Raw genomic sequence first — 25,907 nt, forward strand, 5'->3', positions numbered from 1 at the left:
CTATTCAAGTCTTATTCAAATTGTTATTTTTCTCTTCTTCTTCAATTTCATTATTTTCCAACAACTTATTATTCAAGTCCTTAAAACCATTCTATATCTAATTAGTAATAAAAAAAAGGTTAGTTACCAAAAACTCAATCAATCACTTGCATTAATTAATTAATTAATTTTTTTTTTTTTACATTAATTTGTCTTTTCTTGTGCAGATTAAAAGTGTTAGATAATCTTATTATAAATAGTTCATTTGACAAATCAGGTTTTATTATTATATTTTTAAAATTAATTTTATTCTAGTCATAATATAATTTGTTTTATTATAAATCATGCTGATTTAATTTGTAAATATTTTTAATTATACATATCTACTAGAAAATATGCATTTGGATATGAAAAACTTAAAAGAGAAGAAGAAGATAAGAGTAGAAAAATTAATTAAATCTTAAAAAGGATCATTAAATAAATTTGTTATTAGGAATAAACAAAATATAAATGATAATTTAGGAGAGAAACTCATAAATGAACAAGATATCTATGCAATCGGTTGGGACTTATGAAAGTCATCTTAGAGGGCGACTCGTTGGAGGTTATCCAGGCTTCGCGGAAGGAGGAAAACTGTTGGAGGAGTTATGGAATACTGTGGAATGATGCAAAAGATCTGCTTAGAAGATGCCTGCAATGGAAGGTAAATCATGTTAACAAAATAGGTAATGGAGCGGCTCATAGTTTGGCAAACATGACTTTATCTCTTGGTGAGGACTACAGTTGGAGTGGAACTTTTCCTGAATGTATTAGAAATATTGTCATTTATGAGAAATGTTTTATTTAGTAATGCCAAATAAGTAACCCAATTCAACAAAAAAAAAAAAAGAAAAAAAAAAGAAAAAAGAAAAAAGAAAATCTTTAAATAGAGTTAAAAAAAAATAATAATGAAATAATACAACAAAAAGATGACATTGACAATAATGAATAATTTGGAGAAAGTATACATACGTCTTCAAATTATTACCCAATTGTCAATGTCCTTCTCAAATTATTTATTGTGTCAATATCCCCCTAAGGTTTGCAAAAAGACAAAAATAACCCTAAAAAACTTCAATAAGAGATAAATATCCTTATAAATTAGAAAAAAAATACAAAAAGTAAAAAAAAAAAAAATTAAAATCTAAAAAAAAAAAAATTAAAATTTTTTAAAAATATTCTCATAAATTGTTTTTTTTTTTTGGTTCTTTAAAAAAAAAGTTGCTTTATATAAACATTTGGAATAAATAAATTTTTTAAAATATCCTTATAAATTAGATTTTTTTCCTTTTTTAATTTTTTTTTCATATATATATATATAACATCAACCATTCATTAATGGACAAAAATTTCCTCCAAATTGGTTTGAAGGAAATTTTATTCAACTTACTATAAAAAGTGCCAAATGTCATTTCTCACATATTTTTTTTAATGTTTTAATAGTCATTTATTGTTATTTCACTAATTTAGAAACTCAAACATTAATTTTTTAGAAACTAAAAAATGTTGAACGACACTTATCACTTATTAAAATAATTTGAAAGAACTTTCTTCCAAATGAATTTGAAGGAAATTTGTGTTCTTCATTAATTGTAGCAAATTCATTTTCATTTATTCTTCTTTTTCCCATATATTTTTTTTCTTGCTCTTTCTTGACATCCAATCAGCAAAACTTGTAAATACTGGACCTTCCCCCTCGCGGGGCTAAGCCTTCTCAAATACGCCGCGTGCTGTTGATCTTTACCCTATAAATAATCAGAAACAAACGCTCAATAAAAAAAAACAAACATGTCCGGAATATGACCGTTGAATCCAGCTGCATTTCCACGTCATCCACACTGGTCTCCTCGTGGATCGTGACTCTTGAGGTCTCTGACCGGCATTGGATTCACTTACAAAAACCTGTCTCACAGCGTAAAACATAGTTTAGTGCCTGACCCACGCACCACTTCTATTCTGCGATGTTCCTCACTGTATTACTATGCACATGCATTTGAATCTCAGCCGTCGGATCTCTGGCTGATAAACCTCTCGCCACGTCAAAAGCTCAAGCCCCTCTCTCTCCAGTATCTACTAAACTAAAAACTGAACTAAAACTAAGCTAAAATCCCTGCTTGGTTCCACAACTTTCACACATACCTCAAAAGGAGCACCCTTTCCCTTCTCTCTCCAATACTTTTTGTTTTTTGGGCTGTGTCCAGGGACCAGGTCTCTTTTGTGGGTTTCTTTGGGATTGTTCTTTCTAGTCGTTTGAATGGTTTTGGAGGGTTGAGGAGTCCACACTGGAGAGTATCGATGGCTACCCTGTTGCTTTTTTTCCTTCTAGCAGTCTCTGTGGTTTCTGCTGATGAAGGTGAGCTTCCTTTTTCCTATATTTGCTTCTGAGTGCTTGGATTTTTTTTAGGGGGGGGTTGTTTCTGTCCTCTTTATGTTTTACTTTGTCTTTTTGTTAGTGTTCCTTCTGGGTGTGCCTTATCTCTTCTGAAACTGAGCTCTTGTTTCTGATTAATGTCTGCTCACTTATAGTTAGTTCGTTTTATTTACTTATATTTGATATGAAACGATTGCCTCTAATTCCCAAATCCTGTTTTACATAGATCTTCTTCTTGTCTCTCCCCGTGTTGAGTGAATGCCTGCTAATGAACCTTCATTTTCTTCTTCGAGTTGCATTCTTTGTTGGTGTGCCTCTTTTTTGAATATTACACCATTTTTGTTCCATAGTCTTTAATCATCAACGAATTATTGCGAATGCTTTTGGTAGATTAGTTTTTTTTTTTTTTTCTTTTTTTTTTGTATGCCACATTGATTCAATCGTCGTGATGTAAAATACCCCCTTTCCGCTTTTCCTGTGACTATATTCTTTGTCCAAGTATTGATAATTAGTGAGTGATTTGAACAAAAAAAGAGCTTTGCAGGTTGTAGTTTGAATGAGGTTTTTCAATATACCAAGTATTTTTGTTAGTTTATTTTATTTGATATTAATATTAAAAGCCATTGATTTGTTCATTAGAAGAAGACAATAGAGTGGGTATTTGTGTTTGAGCCGGGCGTGGGGGGAGGGGTTGGGGAGACAGTGAGAGTACACGGATCTCATAAATGGCTATGTTTCTTTCTCTTGACCAAAACAAAGGGTATCTGTAGAAAATCTTCCCTTTTTTTCCGAAAATCTCCAATCTGTCCTCAACCCTCTTTAAAGCGAATCGACCTTGTTGCGTGACAGCTCATTTGTACTACATTCTAGAAGATGTTGTGGGACCAAAACATCCCAAGTATTATACGAATTGGAGACTTGTTCTCACTCAAAAAGGGTAGTATTGTCATTCTCATTTTAGGAAGATAACATGTTGGAGGGGTTGGTCGAGGTGGCTCAATGAAAATTGTGGTTGATGGCAAAATGCTAAAATGAAACCTTTTATTTTTAAAATTATAATATAATAAATTTTTATATTTAAAAATTAAAATATTAATGTAAAATTCTTTTGGCTTTTGAGGTGCAAAATTACTTTTTCTTTATTAGTGAAGGAAGATCAATACATGACTAAGGGGTGCAACTCAAGTAGTCAGGGAGTATACAAGAGAAACCACTCAATAAATCAAGGACGAGAAAAAAGAGTAAATTGAAAAAAGGAACGCTCAAAGCATTGCCATGGTCGATCTCCCCTCTAATTGATCCTAGCGTCCTCCAAATGTTGCATAGATGAAGACAAACACCCATGTCAACCCTTTGAGCCACTTACCACCCTGATCTTGTTGATGGGAAAACATGAAAATCCGTTTTCCCATTCGCATGTGTATCTTGTCCTTGAACCATTCACACCTTCAATTTTGATGTCCTGGGAACCACTTTGCTCCTCGAGATGTTTGCCATGGCCCACCCCGAACCAGTCACAACCTTTGCGTAAGACAAGCCAATGGACCTAGTTGAACTTCTAACATTGATGAGGAAACACCCATGCCAGTCGGAGGGGTACCATTGTGTAATGACTTGACCATCTTCGCTTTGCGACCACCGTCGTGCGACGATTGAAAGTGCTTGAGAAACTTTTGTTGGGACTCTGGTGTGCAAAACTCCAATTGGTTGAATGATATTGTTTATTCCCTAAATTATTATTGAACATTGGGCATATACATTAATGTTTTTTCATGGATATATATGTTTGAATATTTTCATATTATATATATGTAAGGTTCCTAAGTTACATTGTATTTGACTGTGGTGGTGTGAGTAAATGAATTATCACATAGAAGATCATAGTCATAGGCTCTTGTAACTTATATAAAAGATTGTTCGTAGTCGTAAATGGAACTGAGAAATCAATCTAGACTATAATATGCCAACCTCAACGATTTGTCTTGATTAGGACAAGTAAGTGGGCTTTCGGGTTGATATGTTGGTGTAGGAGCGAAGTAGTGCCATGCATCGAACAAACCACATGAGTCATCATTCTTTTAGCACTATCTTAAATAATGATTTACGTGCACGATGGCTTATAACAGTTACTCTAAATTCTGAGAAGATCATGAACTCAAATGTAAAGTGTAGGTCACTTTGATGTATCTATGAGTGAAATATTTTTACGGTCAACATTTCCGTGCAATGGGTGAGCGCATGTAGCATTGTGGGAACACTATTTTCAAGAAGAAATCAAATTCCTTTGTCTGGAACAAAGTGATAAGGAATATTCCCATTGTTTTAGATTTAATAAGAATGATTATTCCAAAGCTCAGTTTTGAGTGTTTCGGTGAGATTTATTGAAACTTATATGTACAAGGTGAGATGGAGTCTCACAAGGTTCAAAGTGATAATCATGTTATTAAATCAGGTACTTTGTGAATAAAGTGGCAGTGTATGAACTTTGATTCGACTATATAATGATTTCATGGAGGGGTAATATGTAATAAATAAGTATGTCACGGGGATCAATTGATTAAATCAAAAATACATATTAGAGTGTAATCACATTTGTTTAGTGGAATCAATTGTGATTAATAGTGTCGTGTGACAAGCCATGGATGACATAGACCTATTGGAACTAATTTTTTTTTTTTCTTTAGGTCTCTCTTTGAGCTGATGTAAATTGACTATTTGTTTTGAGCTTCAATTATGTATTTATTTATTTAGGTTGTTTTATTTTATAAAACATGGGCCGATTTTAACTCCTATGTGGCTTACTATTAGTTGGAGTTGATTGGGTTTTGGAATTAAAAGAGCATTGGGGTCAGAGATTTAATTCCCAAAGGTTAAGCAATTAAAAGAGCTGTGAGCTCATGTATTTAATTCCTAAAGGCTTAAGAAGATTTTTTTTTTTTGATAAGTAATAGCCAGATTTATTGAAAGCATAAATGCGCCTCAAAGTACATTGGGAGTATACAATAGGATCACCTAACTAGATAGTGAAAAGCGAACAAGGAAGTCATCATAACTAATTGACACCGGGAAGACATACGCTACAGTCCAAAGATACAAAGTGTGGAAACAATAAGATAATAAGTCTTCCAAAGATCCTTTCACATCCTCAAAACACCTATTGTTTCTCTTCCTCCAAAGACACCAAAAGAAACAAGTAGGCACCATTTTCCAAACAGCAGCACTCCCCCTCCTTCTCGAAGTCCACCAACAGGCGAGCAAATCAGAAACCCGTCTCTGCATCACCCAAGACAACCCAAACCGCCCAAAAAAAGCGCACCACAAAGCATAGGCCACCTCACAATGAAGAAGAAGGTGGTCCACCGTCTCCCCATTCCTCTTGCACATCCAACACCTGTTTAAGAAGATTTAAAAAAGCATTGGGCCAATGGGATAAAACCCAAGCCCAAGCATTAGGCATCTGGGAAAGGGCTATGCATGAGCTAGCCTAGGAGGCACATGGGGAGATAATTGGCTAGTAATCCTAGTTCTACTTGGATTCTAGAATGCTCTTTTCCCACCTCTCCAAGTAAATCCAAATTTATAAATAGGGGACCCTATAGAAGCAAAAGGCATAATTGAAAAATACAATTGAGAGAGTTGTGAGAAATATTCAAGAGAGAAAAATTTTGTTTATGCTTCTAGCTATTCTCTAGAATTGAGAATAGTTTTGTAAGTTCACACTCATAGTCATATTCAGTCATAAAGAGAAGATTTGAAGGTTGAATTAAGAACATCAAGAACGTGTTCTTCATCATTCAACATGTAAGAAGAATTTCAAACAGAGTTATATAACCCTACATGCCTAGGAGAGGCCGAATTCGAATGTAGTTATCATGAACTTGTATATTTAATTTTAAATGTAGCCTTGTTTATCTTGAAGCAAAAATCACTGGGATTGTTCTTTCCTCTACACATTTTATGTGCAAGATCCCAACAACTTTCACATTTCAACCAAGATCCCAACAACTTTCACATTTCAACCATGAAACCTCTCCTTCCCCTACCATTTTTCCCTTTTGGGATGACGACAAAGCCTCTTCGGCCATCTCCTCCACCCTCTACAATTGCCGATAATCTACCATGGGCATTCGAACCTTGTTGGGCTATGAATGCAGTATTTCCCACTCTAGGAGATTTTGCGAACCCCATCGAGTCCTTCGCCTAAAACAAAGCTTCCACAGTTGCCATCAACAAGATTGCACAAACCCTACATCTCTCATGAACCCGTAAAAGGGAGCACCCTGACTTAAACACAAACCTAGAAGACTTGGCTTGAACTGACAACCAGCTTGACTTCCCCATTAAAAGGAACTACCTTTGCTGATGATGAAACACTAATGGAAACTTAGGGAGAGGAAGGGAGACGGTAAATTGATACCCACAAAACTTATAGCACTTCACAGTGGAGCAAAAGATGGTCTATGATCTCCCTACTCTTCTTGCATATGTAGCACCAATTCAAGTACACAGGAAATATACAATAGAGACCCATAACTAGGGAAAAGTAGAAGAACACAAATCCATAAAATCCAAATTCTAGAGACAAAAAAGCGAGAATTGGTGTTAGCCGCCACCCAAACATAAAGAGATTTAAACATAATAGCTATAATAGCTTTTGGAGTTCCTGGGCGGTTCCTACTAGTGGAATGTGAGCTTTGCTAGAGTAGCGCAAGATTGGGAGGTGGATGTCTTTGCCTTTTTTTAACCGGGTGTTGCATTCAATTAGAGCGAGAAGAGGATGTGCAAGTTAGTTGCTGTGGGGTTCTTCCATGAAAGTTTTGTTCAAGGTCAAATCCTACTTTTGCTTGTTGGTTTCTCCTGTAGGGAGCCACTTCCCCTGGAGGAGTGTTTGGCGGATATAGGCTCCTTTGAGGTTAGCAATCTTTGTATGGTCGGCTGCTTTAGGAAATATCCTCGCCTTTGATAATCTTAGGAGGAGGCACATCATCGTGATGGATAGATGTTGTATATGCAAGAGGAATGGGGAGTCGGTGGATTACCTTCTTCTCCATTGTGATGTGGCTTCCACCATTTAGAGTGCCATTTTTGTTGTTGTTTTGGGTTGTCCTGGGTTATGTGTAGAAGTGTTGATCTACTTAATTGTCGGTGGTCCTTCAGTAGGCCTTGGAGTGCTGCCGTGTGGAAAATGGTGCATGCTTACTTCTTCAGGTGTGTATGGAAGGAAAGGGATGATAGATTCTTTGAGAACAGAGAGAGGACATTGGGGGAAATTTCACCTTTGTTCTATGAAACTTTTTATTTATGGATGGCGGCATATGTGTCTCCTCTGTTAATTAGTTTTAGTGATTTCCTTGTTCGTTTTGCCCTTGCTAACTAGGTAGTTTCTTTTGTATACTTCCAGTGTATTTAGTGTGGAAACCATTGTAATTTAGATGCCTAGAGGTTGGCTCCTTGATGCTTAATGTGATGTAATAAATCAATCTCAATAAAAGTTAATTTGAATTTGAAAATTTTAATTAGGTGCACTCTTTTTTCGAGTTTGACTAATTAAGCATTTCATTTCCTTGTCTCGGTTCCAACAACACCACTACTCTTTGGGGCATGACCCATTCTAAACCAGAAAGACAGTAAATCAATACCCACAAAGCTCAAAGCAGTGGAGTGGAAGATGGTCTATGGTCTCCGTGCTCTTCTAGCACATGTAGCACCAATCCCTTAGTATGAAGTGCCTTTTTACCTTGGGTTATCCAAAGTTAAGATTTTCTCTAATGCGCCATTGTTCACACAAAGAACGCCACTCTTGAAGAAGCCTTATTTTTGTCAAATGCTTTTCCAAGGAAATGAAATTGCAGCCGCGAACCGGGGTGGGTGTTAATGTGTATGATAAAAAGATCCAACCTTGAAAGTCCGCCTTTTGGAAGGGATCCAAAAGCTTTTATCCCCGCCACCTCATCTCAACCTGGAAGAGTACAAAAGACTAAAGAACGAAGTGACTGTCTCCACCTCCCAATCATACACTTTTCCAATAAAATAAATATTCCAATAAAGAATATCATCATAAAACTGCACACTATTTGCCATCAAAGCGTCCTTACAAAGAGCAATACTAAACAACTCATACAAATTATGTGAGAATAAACTACTGAGAAAAATTGGTCATCTGTGCATCACTATGTTGAATAAGAGATGGAGCACCGAAAATAAAGACCACTTTAATTGAATCACTAACGCATTAATACAATACACATTGATGCACACAAGAAAATCTCAATGCTCACACCACAAATACTAATACACACCACACATTTAAAAATTTCTCACAAAAGGACCCACAGTGTTTTGATATATTTTCCATATTTCAATATTTCAAAACTCGATTAAGTTGTCTCTAATCAGGAGAGAATGATCCGGATTGAGTCAAAGGTATTTATGTAATTCAATAAATGGGTGCTGCCTAGGGTTTAGTCATTAGTCTATTTAAGTGTCTTTTGTACTCCAATAAAGGCAGACTTGATTGAATAAAAAAATGATGAATTGGTTATTCTCTCTCCGTCTCTTTCCCCTCGCTTCCCTCTGTCTTCCCCCATAGCTTCTTCTTTCTCTCTTTGCTCACCCTTTTAGCTTTCTTTCTCTCTTCCCCTCTTTTAGCTTATTTCTCCTCTCTTTTCCCCTACTTGCTCCTACTTTTACAATGTATTTTGTAATTATTTGTCCTGCATAAGGTAGATATATGTATCAAAAAGCAAATTTAATATCTAAATTAATATATTTTGCATATACTGGCTGGTATATTATCGTCTTTATTGTTGAAACTTAGCAGACTAAATCTGCTTGTTGATTGGTTAAAATCTATGTGAATGGTATATGGTCATTTGGGTTTCCTGTTACATGCCTAATTTTTCAAACACGTAACGGATAATTAGGATAGTTTGAGAAACCCCAAACCTCCCAAAACAATTACTACAGTTGATAATTAACTTCTCTGATTACTTTATTCTTCAAGTCACAGGCTTTTATAGCCTTACAAGATGTCCACTACTAGAATTAAACAACTGAGGCAAATAGAACTCCTATTACTAAGTGAACTACTAGTACTAAAAGAGATAACAAGCTACCTCTTTGTTTATACTACTGGAAGTCCACGGAAATAGAACCTAGAACTAGAATTCTAATGCAAGTAGGAAACATAATGAAAGTAGAAATGGAAAACGTAAACCTGATTGGACTGTAAGTAGCTTTAAAGTATTAACTATGCGTCATCCAGGGTTATTTATAGACAGGTTTTGTTTGATTGTAGAACAATATCGAAAATCTTCTATTGGTATATAATTTGTCTTTGCTCTTGAAAGTTGGCACTCATCTGCTTGTTGATTGGTCATGTAGTTTGTGAATGGGTGAAGATCATTTGGTATATCTGATTATTGTTAGTGGCTTAAAGTTTCAAGTCTATATCATCCGAAGACCAATTGGTATATTAGAAGTTTTCTTCATAATTAGGTTAATTATTCCTCTTCTCTGCATAATGCATACATGTTTATTGCGCTTCGACTTTTTCTCGTGCCTAAGATTGTTTGTTCACATTAATTATGGTTGAGAAATGCTACACACTCTCATTTTCATACTCCTGAATGCATACTCCTTGACGTTGGCGATTTTCATTGCCACATCAGGAATTATGTATTTGGGAGTATGGAAATGAGAGTGTGTGTAACATCTCATTATGGTTTGCTGCCCGAGTATCATACTTCAAGTGTCTTACTGTCGTTGATACTGTTATGCTCTTATGAAGATTGGACATGCTGCTTTCCATGGACAATGTAAGGGTCTAAACCTGCACCAGTGGGTTGCATTTTGCAGATGCCTTCCTTGGAGTAAATATTGGTACGGACCTCTCTGACATGCCAAGCCCAACTCAGGTGGTGGCCCTTCTTAAAGCTCAGAATATTCGACATATTAGGCTCTATGATGCGGATCGAGCCATGCTACTTGCACTTGCCAATTCAGGCATTCAGGTGACTGTTTCTGTTCCAAATGACCAGCTCCTTGGGATTGGTCAGTCCAATGCCACAGCAGCCAACTGGATTGCTCGCAATGTCATAGCCCATGTTCCTGCCACCAACATTACAGCGATAGCTGTTGGATCTGAAGTTTTAACAGCCCTGCCAAATGCTGCTCCAGTCCTAGTCTCCGCATTAAAGTTCATCAACTCTGCCCTTGTTGCTTCTAATCTTGATCACCAAATCAAAGTCTCCACTCCACACTCTTCTTCCATTATCCTTGACTCCTTCCCACCTTCACAAGCCTTCTTTAACCGCTCATGGGATCCAGTAATGGTTCCCTTGCTCAAATTTTTGCAGTCTACAGGATCATACCTTATGCTTAATGTATATCCATATTATGATTACATGCAATCCAATGGAGTGATCCCATTGGACTATGCGCTATTCCGCCCCCTTCCTCCCAACAAGGAAGCTGTAGATGCTAATACGCTCCTGCATTACACCAATGTCTTTGATGCTGTTGTTGATGCAGCTTATTTTGCAATGTCCTATCTGAATGTCACTAATGTCCCCATTGTAGTCACCGAGTCAGGCTGGCCCTCCAAGGGTGACTCATCTGAGCCAGATGCAACTCTTGAAAATGCTAACACTTACAACAGTAACTTGATCAAACACGTGCTTAACAACACAGGGACACCTAAGCATCCTGGGATTGCAGTTAGTACGTACATTTATGAGCTTTATAATGAGGATTTGAGACCTGGGTCAGTCTCTGAAAAGAACTGGGGGCTTTTCAATGCTAATGGAGTGCCGGTTTATATCTTGCACTTGACTGGTGCGGGGACTGTTTTGGCCAATGACACCACAAACCAAACCTTCTGTGTTGCAAAGAGTGGTTCTGATCCAAAGATGCTACAGGCAGCACTAGATTGGGCTTGTGGACCAGGGAAGGTGGACTGCTCGCCTTTGTTGCAGGGGCAACCATGTTATGAACCTGATAATGTGGTGTCACATTCAACATATGCTTTCAATGCATACTTTCAGCAGATGGCTAAATCTTCTGGGACCTGTGATTTTAAAGGGGTAGCTACCGTCACTACAACAGATCCAAGTATGGAATTATGACTTGGTTATATTTGCTATTATGTCTTTTACTGCGGAGATGGGTTAATTTGCGAGCATTTATATGAGCTAATAAACTTGGTAGAGAGTGTGTATACAAGAAGGAAAGCTAACCACAACAAGAAACAGTCAAAGGGCATGTTGAAAATATTGGTTTACTTGGTGTAAAGGGCACAAGCAACTGATAAGATTTTTCATAGCTTGATTATTGAACTGTTCTCACAAAATTAATTGTTTTTCTTGAAAGTCTGAAAAGAATGTGTGTGTGTGTGTGATGCAGTTTACTGACTTGCTATAAATCAAAGGAAGCCTTTTCTTCTGGTTAAATTGTTTTTGGCCCTTTCGTAGCACCTTAGAATTACTAATGTTCGTTTTGTTGCCGATTCTTGCAGGTCATGGTTCTTGTAGATTTCCAGGAAGGTATGAAGTATCTAACTATATGATTGTATGTGCTAGTGACCACTTTGTTTATCACTCAACATGCTTATCAGTGGCGGAGTCTAGAATTTTTACTTGGGGACCAAATATTGTTGTGAGGAGGGAGGAGATTTGGGAGAAAGCTTCGAAGTTGTGGGAAAAAAGAAAGGAAAGAGGGGAGAAAAGTGAGGTGAGGGAAGTATGGAGAGACTCACATGTTCTGGCTTTTGGGAAGAAAAAAAAAAATCTTTTGAATTATAATTTTTTTTTTTTTTTTTTTGGTTTAAAAAAAGTTTAAATATTTTATTCATGTTTTGAAGGAGAAAAAACTCAAAATATAATTTTTCTCAGATTTTTAAGAAAGGTCAAGGGTTTTTATTGTTATTTTCAAATTTTTGGAGAGAATAAAGGGGTTATTAGACTTTTAAGGAGATAGAGAAGTGGTGGGGCTTTGAATTTTGGGAGAGTCAAATGGGGTATTTCATATTTGTAGAGAAGGCAGAGGGTTTTCAATTTTTTTAAAAGAGGGCCATGGAAGGTGAAGGGGTCCTTTTTTTTTTTTTAAAATTTTTTTTTTGAAGATATTAAAGTGTTTGGCTTGTACAAATTTTTGGGATCATACTCATTTTTTTTTTTAGAGAAGGGAAAGAGGGTTTTCCAATTTTTGTTCCTCCCTCCATCCGCCATCGATGCATATCATCTCCAATGAGCATGTTCCCACATGTATTTTAACCACACTATGAAATAAGTTTCATATTATGGCCATGTAGCCTACTGAATTTTCTCTGTTTTGTGAATGTAGTGCTGGAAGAAATGGCACAGTCGTAAATGGTACATCACTGGCTCCATCGTCAAATTCCACGAGTTCTGGCTGCCTCTCACTCTATTTCCATGGTGGTGGTTCTTTCACAAGCTCTGTGATCGTAGGTGTTTTACTTTTGAGTACTTCAGTTTTATTCTGAAAACTGCAATCGTTTGTTCGCGATGTTTTCTTTTGGACAAATGTTGGATTTGTTCGAGAAATGCGCGTTTGCATCTGTTAAAAAAAAATGCAGCATACCCAGTTTTGTTCCTCTGGAAGAGGATTTGAAGGGGTGTGGCAAGGTGTAACGCATACATAGCCGGCAAGTAGTTTGATGGTGAGTTGTCTATTGGATTTTGTACAAACCCACCATCCACCATTGTTGTATTCTTTGAACCCTGATTTGTGACGAACCCATTTGAAACCCTGGTTTAATGATGTTCATTTGGTCCCTCAAATTGGGATATTTTTTTTGTTTCTGGACAATGTGGTTGTAAGATGATTCTGAAGTGGCTTTTCAAGGAGGATTTGGCTTCAGTGCTGTAAAAAAACACTAATGGAAATTTCCTGTAGTTTTTCTTTTTCCAGCACCTAAGCCAAATCCTTCCGGAGGCATGGGCACCATGACCTAATGCTGGGTGGCCAAATTTGTAATCAGCCAATTTGTAGTTCTGGCTGGAAGGATGTAAAGGATCCTTTAGTTATAATTCCGTTCTTTTTAAAATTTTTTTGTATCTTTTCTTTCTTTCCTTTCTTTTTGAGTTTACCCCTTTTTGTTTTAATGTGTTTTTGGGGGAAAATTTTGTATTGCAAGTGATTCTGGGAGCATATAGGAAGAAAACATCAAACAAACAAGCAGCAAATCTACTATAGACATGTTAGATTCTTACCAGAATTTCAGGAATAAGGCATTTTTTCAAACTTGTTTCGTAAAAGGAATATCAGAAGTAATGGCATCAATAACTTTGTTGATTCAAAAGAACACCGAAGCAATTGAAATGAAAGAAAAGACTTTGAATTGTTATTCAACTTCAACATATTATGAATTCATTGAAACAACTCTTAAGAAGCCATAAAAAGTAAATTACATCGTCACCCAAGTTCCTAACTGTAGGATATATGACAAACATCACAAACAAAACCAGTAGAGCTGGAATTCCTGTACTGCCGATTGCTATGTTGGTTGCAATACGGCCTGTTGCAAAAATTACATTTGGGAAGCTGCAGCCAGCACTCTGAACACAAGTTGTCTCCACAAGCAGTTTCTTCCAGTTCATCAGATCCCATGCATTCGCCGCACTCTTCACACCTTGGAATGCAAAGGTTGCAGCCTCTACAAACGGTTGATAGCCGCTCCCTCTTCCTTTTGCAGGTTTCTCTTACACACTCATAAACCGCTCTTACGTTGTTGCACTTCGGGCAGATATCCACATCAAGCATGGGATCACTATCTTCATTTCTGAAAATTGGGAAGTTCCTGTGATGATAGAGGGTAGTAGGTTGCTGCTTTCTCTGCTGCTGCTGCTGAGACAGGTTCATTTGCAGATAAGAGAGAATTGTTTGTAGGTTTTCTTTCTTTATGTTGTAGATACCATTTATCCTCAGGCTCTTTAAGCTGTGATGACGTTCGGATAATGTCTTGACTGCTCTAATGACTCCCTCAGGTGTTAAGCCAGTGCATGCTGGTATGTATAGCTGAATCAGAATGCAAAAAAGCAATATTGCAGTTAAACTTTGTTTGCTCCTGCTTTGGCAATAGAAGGCTTGTTGCTAAATATATCTGTCGACTCTTTGATCTTCATAAAATGATAATTAGAAAAGTAATGGGCAAACTCTCTCCCTCGGAACAAGATCCTCTTCAGTTCATTTGAACTGGATAATATTCAGTTAGTTATATTAGAAGAGTATTTTTGTATTTTTACTTTTTGAGTGAATAAAAATACTCATTCAATATAATTAACCGGATATTATCCAGTTCAAATGAAATGGAGAGGATCCTAATTCTCTCTGTTGAGCTGCCACGAGACCTTTGTCTCCGCCCTCTATATTCTCAAAGATCCATCCTAGCCCTCCTAACCCACCATCTACCCTTCAGGTCCTCTCAAAACCTTTCCAACATGGAAGATGCTCATTCTGACCTCATTTCTAAGACGAAAGCTCTCAATGGTTGCGGCTCATTGGGGGTGCTCTTGTTTGGATCAGGATCCCCTCTAATTGGGGAGCAATTGGAGATTCTCCAATTGTTAATCGTGGTCTTTTATTTTAAATTCAATGGTCTATAAAATCATTTAAATCACAGTAAAACAAAAGCCAGCATTTAATGCCTCTGTTATACAAAAGTAACTGACATTTTATAAACTATTGGATTTAAAATGAAAGGCCACGACTAACAATTAGAGAATTTCTAATTTCTCCTCAATTGGAGGAGATCTCAATTCCTCTTGCCTACCCTTAGTGTTTTGTTAGGGTGGCCGACCATCCTCACAAAATATATTGTATATTTAAAGAAATTTGGTTTAGTTCCGAGTGAGAGCATATGTGTCACCAAACAAATGAATATGAATGGTCATTCCATTCCTATTTAGTCCTATTCTTAAAGGAAAGACCATTCCGTGTATCAAAGGTGCTCTAAATATTACAACCAAAGCAGTCCCAACAGAAAAGGCTCATAAAAAATAAATAAAAATCATTCAACTCGATCTTTAATTATTGGCTGTGATTGATCCCAAAACTCAGTTAACGTGGCTTTGCATATTTGGTAGTTGAGAAGTTTTAAAGCATCTTAAATGATCAAATGATGTGATTATAGCTTACTATTGACCGGTGAACTGAATCTAGCTGATTGCTGTGAACAGCCAAACAGGGCTCTGTCCACGTAGCAGACCCCAGGGGCTCCCAAGCACATGATGCTAGCTGCCATTTTATTTTAGGATTGTTTTCAAAAGAAGACAACCATTAAGTGTGCAGTTGCATTGCACCAGACATACCTTATCTACTTTCATCTCCTATAAACTATTTCGTCCAATTAAAGCAGAAAAAGAAAAAAGAGAACACTAGAACTGAAGCTTTTGCAGGCAAATTTGATTGGAGAAGGAACAGAAGAAACATATAGCAGATATTCATACCTTGTTGATATGAGGATTTCTGTCTACAACCCACTGAAGCCCATCATCCGAAATCTTGATACAGTTGATGAGAGCCAAAGTTTTCATCCTACCAATCGCCTTGGAGGTGATCTTCATCAGAATCTCATCATTCAGTCTCAAGTTCAAAGGCCTTTCAACTACGATATTCAGCCATGGCAGCACATCCTTTTGCACTGCATCTCTTAGTGACACGCAAACTTCAGTTATGGCAAGAAGCTCAAATAAAGGAAGGTAAGCTAAAACCAGGAAGAAGCCCTCATGCGGCGGCCCTGCGTTAACCTTTTCGGAACTCATACAGAAATTTGACGAAGGCGGCAGAGTTGGTACCTTCTGAGTCAACTCGTCCACGGCTTCATGTTCTTTGTCCCCCACAACATGTGAAATTTCCATGTCCGGTATTTGAGAAATGGTATTAAATTCCTGAAAACAAGTATGATTTGAAAGAGAGAGGGATAGCTTGAAGAAGAAGAATGCAACAAAGAGTACTAGAAGAACCTCGATATTTACACAACTTGGTTTTCAAGGTTGGTATGCAAGTTGCGAGACCAAATGGGAAATAACATGTTCGAGATTGTGTTTAAGAAATAGATATTTTAAGTCAAAAAATGTTGTGGCAAAATTTCAATTTTTAAGCTTTTGCCAAAAGTGCGATTTGGCTATTTTTAGGCTTTTTAGACCCTTAAAAAGCGCTTTCAATTTTTTTTACCAAACTGGTATTTTTTTTTTTTTTTCTTCAAACGAACTTTTTGAGTGTTAAACGGACTTTTAGATTTCTCAAGTGCACACCCAAACAGGCCATAAGGCTAAAAGGAAGACTAGAGTCATTCCTGTGTTCTCTAAAATATAACGTGACTTTTAAAATCGTCATTAATTTTGAGATGATCAAAATTTTAAAAGACATTACATTTAGAAGGACACAAGGAGTCTTTCTAGTATTACTCGGGATGGATATTCTAACAAATGTGAGAGAGTCCTTATGAAGCCTAACAAAACTCAGGCAACTCGTCTATGTAGGTGGGCCTATAAAAACTCTCATAGTTACTGTCCAAATTGCTAGTAATTAGGCCATCAAATTATTGAAAATCCAAATCAGTTTGGCATGTAAAATTTTGACAAGGTTGTCTTCTTGTCTCGCAAGCAAATTAAGATTGCTAATGCTAAATTTAAGCAAGTTTTAACATGGATTACAATGGGATTGCCTACCGTCCAAATGGACTGCATGCTAATGAAAGTTAGGTGTAAACTTTCCAATGGCTAAATTCTAGAATTGAAAGATGTAGTAGGCAATCCATTCTAACTTGATGTCCGATCAGTATATGGGCATTAGTTGAGAATTGTTTCCTTCTATTTTGATAAAAAAATGTAAAATACAACATTTTTATTTCACAAGTATCCTACAATGACGGTTCTAACCAACAATTGGATTAATAATTGTTAAGAAAAAAAGTCTTGATATTTACTTTTTGTAAATTTCTTGTTTGTCTTTCTTTTATTGAGTAATACTAGAAACTACATTTTAATCCCATAGTTATTTTACAAAGCTTGTGTGATATTTCCAACCAATTTTTGGATCGATCGTTGTTAAAAAAAAAAAAAAAAAAATTAAAGATTGGTTAGAAATGTCACTTTAAAATTGTGAAATAAGATGTAATTTCTAGTATTATTCTTTTTCTTAACCTCTTTAACCTCTTTGTAATTCATTATTTCCTTTAACCTCGTTCAACTTGACCTTTAAAGTTTCAAAGAGGTAACTCAATCAGCTAGGACCATGCTTAATAAAGCGAAGGTCACTAGTTTGAATCTCCCACCCCCTCTTATGCGGACATGTAAAAAAAAAACAAAAAAAACTTACCTTTAAAAGAGTGCAGAGAAGTGCTGGAAATGGTTAAGCACTAAGCACTTACATTTCATAGTCCTTTATTGCATTTAATAGCTTACATAGTGTGACATCATTTTAAAATTTTAAATGACTTGATAATATATTTACTATATGATAATATATATACACCATTAAATTAAATATGTGAAATCTAGTAAGACTCTTCATCCATAAGTTAGGCTTTTGCTTTCCATCTTCATCAATTATATTATTCTCTCCGTGCTTGCACAAACATTTTCTTGTAATTTGAGTAAATGGGGTTTCTCTTTAGGAGAGTACACTGGCAAACTCAGTGCACAAGACAAAAGTACCCGGTCTTTTATATCACAAGAGTAAAATTGTCATTTTCTTTACAATTTTGTTCTTGTTGATATAAAGGACCGGATCCTCTCTTGAACTGGAGAGGATACTTGTCCGGGCACAAGGGGGCAGTTCTTCTCAAAGGGAATTGCCATATCAATCAATATTTCTTACTTTATTTAAGTCTGCCTTTCTTTGATTAATTTATTATTAGTGGTTGTGCATGCACTTGTAAGGTTTGTGCCTTATATTGAAAAAATATAAAATAAAATAGCTGTTAATATACCTAAGTGGATCCAAGCCCATTAGTTTAGACTTTTGAGCTAGAAGTTGTGTCCTAATATGTATATTAACTGAGGGTGCGTTTGAAATTGCAATTTCATAAGAATAATCTGTGTGGTGATTTCTATAAGTAGGCTATGGGGTACTTACTTGAAAAAACGCGAATTTAAACAAAAATAATGATTTTGTATAATAAATATTTGATAAAAAATAATACTTTTTAACATGTTTTACCAAAAGCTTTTGCTATTTTAAAAAGTAGCGATTTCAAAAATGCAAATTTTAAAAACATAAATTTTAAAATCGCACGTACTAAAATCGCAATTCCAAATAGACTTTTACTCTTGTTTGACTCCCATATTTCTCTCCCCAACAATTAGTAATTTAGTATATTACTATTATTTCAACAGAAACATCACTATCTTGAGTTTAGAGCTATAACATGAAATCAGTCATTCGGGTTCTAATTTTGCAATCGGTTATAAGAATTTTTGGCGATTTTCAATTAGATCATTCTATCATATTTTTCATTAATTCCCAAACAAGTCATACAAAATCACGATTATTTATCCCTATAAAACAATAAAGAAAAAAACAAAAAGTGAAGTAGGGCGCAGTAGGAACATCTCCCTCGAGACTTGGAATGATTCCACCTTCTACAATGTCAATAATATAATGGGAGTTCCTCCATATGAACTTGTTCGTCTATAAGAAAAAGCGCTTCTTTAGCTAGTCTATGAGCTACTCCATTTGCCTCCCTTCTGACATGATTCACTTTCCAAGTTTGTAAACTATTCAGCATAATTTTGGCATCGTCAATCACTTGGTTGTCATATCTGCACTAACTGTTTTCTTCCTTTTTCAGTGTCTGTATAACGCAGAGAGTATTTCCTTTTAGTTCCAGATTCTATAACTTCGGCAACAGTCAGATCAATGATGTTGTCTAGGGGGCTATCAACATCGCCAAAACCTCCTCCCCATGGTCTATCACATTCACACTAAGGCCCATCTTCCTTTTGTTCTTGTCCATGGCTGCATCCCCGTCGACCTTCACAAAACGTTAGACATTGACCACTTTTGAGTCAAAGAATTACCACTTTCTCTTTTATCTTGCATCTTTGTGTTACCATTTTTGAAAGCATCTAGGGATTTCAACGCTTTTCTCACAAGTTGAGCAGGTTGGCCAAACAACCCCCCTAAGATCATAGAGTTCCTAAACCACAAATTTCTTGCCACTAAAGCCATGAGTTCAATATCATCATCTTCGAACTTATTTTGCAAAACTTCCACAACATGAATAAATTCATCATTTACTGCACAACCCTTTTGTAGTTTCCTTCCACACATGCTTCATGCATCTCTTGCCATCAACTCCACAATATATGCCCCATAGTCTCCGCCTCTAATCCACATATAGGGCATACTGATAGAATCATGGGGGAGTAGCATTTTACCTTTAGAATCTTGGCAGCCAAAGACTCAGGGTTCCGAAGTAGTCTCCAACACTGCTTTGCCAGCAAAAATTGAGAACCGATGCAGTGATTAGATATTGACTCTAAACTTAGAGTAGTGATATGTTAATTATCTTCGTTTTAATCCTAAACAAGTTTTATTCTCTAGAGAAAATCGCCAACATAAAAACATACAAACTTCTACACACACAAATACATATATAGGGAGAGAGAGTATCCAGTCACAAAGAGAGTTGCTTATTAGTCATGCCTTAAAAAAATGCAACATTTACTCTGTAGTGCATTGACCATAAGGATATTCTGCAACTTAACACCACAAACTCTCACTCTTTTATGCACTTAATATAAGGAGAGTCATCAATACAGAAGCACAACGTACAGATGTTTATGAATTTGGAAGTCTACATTTTACAGATAAATTGACAGAGGAAGTATTTAATTTCATAAAGCCCAGAGTTGGATAGATTTCAAATTGTGAAGGCAAATCAATGATCTAAAGGCTCAACAGCAGTCTTGAAGAGAAGGATGTAAACCTTGTCAATTGAAAAATACAAGAAGCCCCCTGTGGAATGTGTGACATAGGAGCCAAAGCTAGTTCCCACAATGCAGTGCCAAGCTGGACCATATGATGAATCAAATTCCTGTCAAGTAAATAAAAAAATATCCTCAGCTTTCTGCATACAAAAATTTAAAAGAAAAAAAAAATGGCAAAAATCAAGTCTAAAGAATTCTATAGCATTTTTATTTTTCATTTTTCAAAAGAACTGGCAGCATTTTTCCAGTAGTCATATTGGATTCATAAAAGTCAGCCTTAGTATAGAGGACTCTCCCTGTTCCAGTGAGGATTCTTCTCAATACCAATAAGCCATATAAGCTGCTCTAGAGAGGTATAAATTCAAATTTTATTCAGCTTATATTACCATAAACATCAGTATTCTGTTGCATAATCATACTGTCTAATAGCATTATTATCTCCACTGCATTCCATGTTGGTAGGTAGTAACTTAAAAAATTATAGGGAGAACTATATTTACCCCTCCTCTAACTACCATTATTTTTCCACTGTTCCCCAAGTTTCAATTTTTGCAATGTCCCCCTTCCATGACCTCATGTTGGGTCATAGAAGGGAGAAATTGCAAGTTGCAACTGTAGATTGAGAAGGACATTGCAAAAATTGAAATATTGGGGGACATTGCAAAAAGGATGGTAATTAGGAGGAGGTAAATGTAGTTAACCCAAAAATATATTTATTGCCATGTAGCTTTCTCAGCCTTTTGGCTAAGATGAAGTGTTGTCTGCAATACCCTGGTCATTCCGATTGGTCTATTTAGCAAGGATTGAAAACAAATAAAATGACTAGTTACATAATCTTAGCCTATCTCTTTTAAATCAAGATATCACGTGCCCTTGCTGCTCCGATTAAGGCCATACTGAAAAGTACTAAAAGAAAAAGAACCTCAACTATTGTCTACTAAACCCAAAAATATATTACAGATTACTCTGCTGCAGGAAAATGTAAATCATCAACCATTAAGCTTGAATGGTAGATCGCTAATATTTACGGAGGACAATTCTGGTGCAACCAGTACCGTTATGAATAAGCATACTTAGCTAGAATCCAGTTAAAGGTTACCTTGTCTAAGCAAGCCTGATCTAACTTATAAGCTCACCAATGTCGCTTGAGTAAAGGTCCATCTCATTCAATGGGATAAGAGAATATAAAACTAGACAAATGGATCAGCTTTTGTTAAAAAGCCAAGCCTGATTAGTTAGAGAGCATATACATCTTATATTACTCCCTAACAATAGTAAGAAAAATAATTTCAACTACTTACACATTCATGAACAAGAAACCAGCTCCAGATTGAATATGTATATTGAAGAAAAACAAAGATAGCAACAGCTGTCAGCATAGCACATGTAGGTCACTGTATTACTAGATATCAAGCAAAATCAAGTTTAAGCCTATAAACTAGGAATAACCTGAGATTGAGTTTCTTTCTTTCTTTATTTATTTTAATCGAAATATCATTAAAAGTGAGAATGAGTTTCTTTTCTTAAACATGTCATGAGTGGTGTGCCAATTATACATTTGACGATAATAAGGCCGGCAGGATGATAGAGATGTACTTGGTATCTCGAATCCTACATTCAGGTCTGCATTAACTAAAAAGAAAAAAAAAAAATTATGCATTTTACACAAGCAGTAAATGATGCAACGCTTTTTTCTTCTCTCAAGCCAAGCACTAGCACCACACAGTAACAACCAACTGTAAGCTGAACTTGAATTTTAGAGCTTGACCACACAACTTGTTTGAATTCTATCTTCCAAAACTTTACTAATACTGGCAATTTAACAGCTTGAATAGTAAAAACAGAAAGTAATGATGAAGATTATGGTGAATGTGACGTGTGGGTGTGGATGTGTTAGAGATACAAAGAGAGTAATGATAAAGTTTATGATGAGTGGAGGATAAACAGGACCAGCTACGGGACTGCGGCATTAAAACTTCAATAGAAAAAATCTGAAAGGGATTTGATAGTGTGAAGAATGTAATCATTGCATTCAAGAATATATCTTTTTACAGAAAACAAAAAAAATAAAAGAGGAAACATTTATTGATTAGGAGATTCAAAAGGAAACTATGGAGAAGAGGAAGTATGAGAAAACAAGTAAATCTAATAGAACTGACAGAGGGTATAATTCTTAATGCAAGTATCATCAAGCTAGAGGCAGAGAGATAACAAGAGCCTAAGCCAACACAAATATAACAGGCACAATCTCACAACTACAGAAAATCTAGCACAAGGCCCAGCCAGTGTCAGTAGCTTCAGTAACTACAAGCTAGAATAATGTATCAGCTAAATCAATAGTGTATTAAGGTACTCAAACCCAAGCCGTGATGATTCTTGTTAATTTTCTTTATCTTAACATTGAAACACTAAACCTCATCTTGGACCAACTTTTACACTTATCTAGTCCAAAGGAACGACAAAAAAGAATAGATCTTTACAATCTTTTACCACCTATGGCAGCACATTTATCTCTCTCTCTTGCTCTTGTTCTATATCTAGGTGCCGTCTTGATGCAAACAAAGTCCTTTGCCTTGTTGGCAAAACAAAACTATAGTGTTGATAATCCCATATGAAGTGTCTAATTAGAAGCAAACCAGTTGTTCATTCGGCTAGACTTCATGCCATGGTAATCAATACAGCCTAACTATTATTAACCTTTTTAAGTGGCTGGATGAAGCTTATTCTCTCGAACATGACCAACTTGAAATCAACGAGATCCATTAGACCAACAAATGTAGATCATTACAAAGAAGGTTTAAGAAGGGAAGTGTTCTTTCTTTTGGTAGCTAAATCTAAAATAACTAAGCAATTGGACCAATATCTTATTGAGATAAGAGTTACAATAACTTAAAGAACTCAAGAGACAAGAATTACAAATGATAAATTAAATTTATTGTTGTTAATATAAAAGTAGAAAAGACTTGTAACGTTCAGACTCTTTCTCTATAAATAGAGTATTGTATACAATTAAAGATATAAAGGAATGATATAGCCAAGAAAAAGCATGTGTGGAAGTAGGCCATAAATCTAATCACCTTAATTCTCTGAGTATCTCTTCCTTGTTCTCATTTCTCTTCCCTAAATTATAAGTTATAATATTGCTCAGCCGCCCTTCTTGTCTAAATTCAACTGGTGAATCCAAGTAAATTTATTAAAGATTAAATAACACCGTTGATACTACCATGAGAGACTTCATATAATATGTTTTCAGTTTAATCCCACCAAACAGTCAGACCAAGTGTATGTTTCTTTACTCAATAAGGGTTACAATTGAGAAAAAATTTGGAATCCAAGAGTGAAGATCGCACTTAAAAAGTAGGCACTACCAAAAAATTGGAGCACTTAAATCTTTGCAATTAAGTGTGAAGAAAAATTCATTGAAGTTTATACTCAATGCGATGAATACAAAAAAAGAAAAATATGATTTTCAGCTCAAGGTAACGCAATTCATCATTTGGACCAAACGTACAGTAATTTGTTGGAAAGCTTAAAGAATCCAAATTAATAATCCAGATACAAAGTGTAGGCCTAGACTGACACGTTAAAGATGATCATCAGAAAAGACAGAAACAGAAACATTCGCATCTCAATCTGACACTACCAAGCAATTACACCTTCACATACTTCAGTCAATCCGCTCAATATAACATGCAAAATATAAGAATAAATACTAGAAATCGGAACCATTACAAATACATAAAAAAAATCATCTGCTGGACCACCTGGATAAAATATTTACTCGATACCCTATACCATAAACACTCCAATTAACAATCAAAATTGACTGATTTTACAGAAAAGAAAAATCAGATCCCAGAAAGCAAAATGAAAAAAGTTGATGCATTCAACTCGGGCCAAGACAAACAAAAATTAAGCAGGATCAACTGCACATTAAATTTGACCACCACCCATTACTCGGATCACTCCAAGTAACAATCCATACAAACACAACAACCTTAAACTACAAAAATAAAACAAACCCCGAATGGTTAAGTACTGATTTCTTTTACCTTTTTAAGCGCGAGGGCGATTCGTTTGCTGTCAAGCTTGCCGGGCATGGAGTCGAGATGGTCACGTGCGCAGCGAAAGGCACGGTTCTGCAAAGGAAAGGGCATGTCAGAGGCTCTGACGCGCACGTTGAGGCTGTCATGCTGCTCTTGCTGCTCTGTGGCTTTCTTCTTCTGTATCAAACTGCTGAGGAACTTGCTCCGCCTCTCCAACTCCTCCTCTGCTCCCTCCATTTCCTTTTCTTTCACCGGATCACTCTCTCATCACTTGGAGACTAATGCTTTACTCTCTTTAATCGGAGGCTACAGTTTCAGTGTTCCATTGCCTGAGAGAAAGTGTGAGAGAAGGGGAAAAAGAGAAAGAGAGGACACTGTGCAAGGGAAAAAAGAGTGAGGGAGACTGGGAAAGGGAACAAAGGTCTCGAATGCAATGTTTGCGTTAGTTTTTCTCTTTTACTTTTGTTTTGTTTTCTTTCGATGCGTTTGTTGTTGTTCTTGCGTATGGCCGAGGTCGTTGGGGTAGGCGCAGGCCGTAGAGGAGACAAACTTGTTTTATTTTGAATAGTGGGAAGCTGCGGACCAAGAAAAGGTCCAAGACTAGTATATTAATTATCGGCGGACAACCCGAAATGCTTGGCCTAAAAAAGGAGTTGGTTTAAGAATCATGAGGAGTTGGTTTAATCCATTCTGATAATGTAAGTGTCCCATGTTAGTAGAACGGTAACAAATGACAGTTAAGAATGTTAAAGAAAATACGTCATTTTTACCCATTTTGCTTTTACTAGGAGAAAAAATGGAGACGTGTGTGCTAAGACACTTAGAAATATTGAAATAAGCGCGACTGTTGAAATTGGATATTATACAAAAATTTGTGGAAGGAGAACAACCACTCTCTTCTTGACACGTCATAAAAAACCCACATGTAGAGTTGACATGTTCGTTTCTTGTACAATTCGAACAAAATTCAATAAATAAATAAATAAATAAATAAATACTTATCTTCTTGGTAGTCTCTAAAAAAAAACTAAGGTGTAGGTTAAGAAAGAAGCTATCTGGTTGAACCCAAAAAGGGACGGCCTACATGTCCTTAAATTGTCATTCTATGCTGCTCTAATGAAAGTGTTATGTTGTTTAATTGGTTGTTATATGACTATTATAAAATTGAGATAATGTGTCAGTAAAAATCAACATTCAAATTAATAAGGGCTTAAAAAAAAAAAAAAAAAAAAAACTTAAGGGCTAATTTTCGCTACTACATCATCCCAGTTGTATGACAATCATATATAAATCTACTAGATAACATTTATCCTAATTAAATGATCGAGTATATATCTTTGTCGCTTTGAAGAGAAATGTTACATGCAATTTTAAGTCCACACTTCTAAGTGCCCACTTTTTGCTATGGCAGTAAAAATTACTATCGAATCTAAATTCAATAATAATTTTTACTGTCACGTAAAAAAAATATGTATTTGGTAATGAAAACTTGAAGATGTATATAGCATTTTTCTTCTT

At 36.0% G+C, this 25,907-nt stretch overlaps 3 protein-coding genes across 6 annotated transcripts; 1 reads left to right on the top strand and 2 right to left on the bottom strand.

The window, feature by feature from the left end:
• Positions 1 to 2,086: 2,086 nt before the first annotated feature.
• LOC132177297 (glucan endo-1,3-beta-glucosidase 3-like) lies at positions 2,087 to 13,203 on the top strand. 3 transcript variants are annotated; one of them, XM_059589558.1, is made up of 4 exons: positions 2,087 to 2,371; positions 10,179 to 11,500; positions 11,904 to 11,931; positions 12,731 to 13,203. In XM_059589558.1, the coding sequence occupies exons 2-4, from the start codon at positions 10,288 to 10,290 to the stop codon at positions 12,888 to 12,890; spliced, it is 1,401 nt and encodes a 466-aa protein (XP_059445541.1). In that variant the 5' UTR covers positions 2,087 to 2,371; positions 10,179 to 10,287; the 3' UTR covers positions 12,891 to 13,203. The 3 variants fall into 3 exon arrangements, with proteins under 3 accessions (XP_059445541.1, XP_059445542.1, XP_059445540.1); XM_059589559.1 differs by having other exon boundaries at positions 10,230 to 11,500; XM_059589557.1 differs by having other exon boundaries at positions 10,247 to 11,500.
• A 475-nt stretch (positions 13,204 to 13,678) lies between these two features.
• Positions 13,679 to 16,412, bottom strand: LOC132177298 (F-box protein SKIP28). The gene is made up of 2 exons (XM_059589560.1): positions 15,856 to 16,412; positions 13,679 to 14,425 (listed from the first exon to the last, which is right to left on the bottom strand). Exons 1-2 carry the CDS (start codon positions 16,264 to 16,266, stop codon positions 13,835 to 13,837), a joined length of 1,002 nt encoding a protein of 333 aa, XP_059445543.1. The 5' UTR covers positions 16,267 to 16,412; the 3' UTR covers positions 13,679 to 13,834.
• A 2,428-nt stretch (positions 16,413 to 18,840) lies between these two features.
• LOC132178606 (uncharacterized) lies at positions 18,841 to 24,874 on the bottom strand. Of its 2 annotated transcripts, XM_059591065.1 has the most exons (3): positions 24,396 to 24,874; positions 20,343 to 20,450; positions 18,841 to 19,842 (listed from the first exon to the last, which is right to left on the bottom strand). In XM_059591065.1, exons 1-3 carry the CDS (start codon positions 24,624 to 24,626, stop codon positions 19,705 to 19,707), a joined length of 477 nt encoding a protein of 158 aa, XP_059447048.1. In that variant the 5' UTR covers positions 24,627 to 24,874; the 3' UTR covers positions 18,841 to 19,704. The 2 variants fall into 2 exon arrangements, with proteins under 2 accessions (XP_059447048.1, XP_059447049.1); XM_059591066.1 differs by lacking the exon at positions 18,841 to 19,842 and having other exon boundaries at positions 20,024 to 20,450; positions 24,396 to 24,864.
• Positions 24,875 to 25,907: the final 1,033 nt, after the last annotated feature.

Source organism: Corylus avellana, chromosome ca4, assembly GCF_901000735.1.
Source record: "Corylus avellana chromosome ca4, CavTom2PMs-1.0".
Classification (NCBI taxonomy): Eukaryota; Viridiplantae; Streptophyta; class Magnoliopsida; order Fagales; family Betulaceae; genus Corylus; species Corylus avellana.

Excerpts from the sequence above, each read along its gene's own strand:
- LOC132177297 (XM_059589557.1), top strand. The coding sequence starts at position 2,314 with ATGGCTACCCTGTTGCTTTTTTTCCTTCTAGCAGTCTCTGTGGTTTCT. Across the intron at positions 2,372-10,246 it reads TGTGGTTTCTGCTGATGAAG|ATGCCTTCCTTGGAGTAAAT; the intron begins GTGAGCTTCCTT and ends TGCATTTTGCAG. Across the intron at positions 11,501-11,903 it reads CGTCACTACAACAGATCCAA|GTCATGGTTCTTGTAGATTT; the intron begins GTATGGAATTAT and ends CGATTCTTGCAG.
- LOC132177298 (XM_059589560.1), bottom strand. The coding sequence starts at position 16,266 with ATGGAAATTTCACATGTTGTGGGGGACAAAGAACATGAAGCCGTGGAC. Across the intron at positions 14,426-15,855 it reads GAAATCCTCATATCAACAAG|CTATACATACCAGCATGCAC; the intron begins GTATGAATATCT and ends ATTCTGATTCAG.
- LOC132178606 (XM_059591065.1), bottom strand. The coding sequence starts at position 24,626 with ATGGAGGGAGCAGAGGAGGAGTTGGAGAGGCGGAGCAAGTTCCTCAGC. Across the intron at positions 20,451-24,395 it reads TCGCCCTCGCGCTTAAAAAG|GAATTTGATTCATCATATGG; the intron begins GTAAAAGAAATC and ends TTTACTTGACAG. Across the intron at positions 19,843-20,342 it reads TGTATTTTTCAATTGACAAG|TGTTGGAGACTACTTCGGAA; the intron begins GTTTACATCCTT and ends CTGGCAAAGCAG.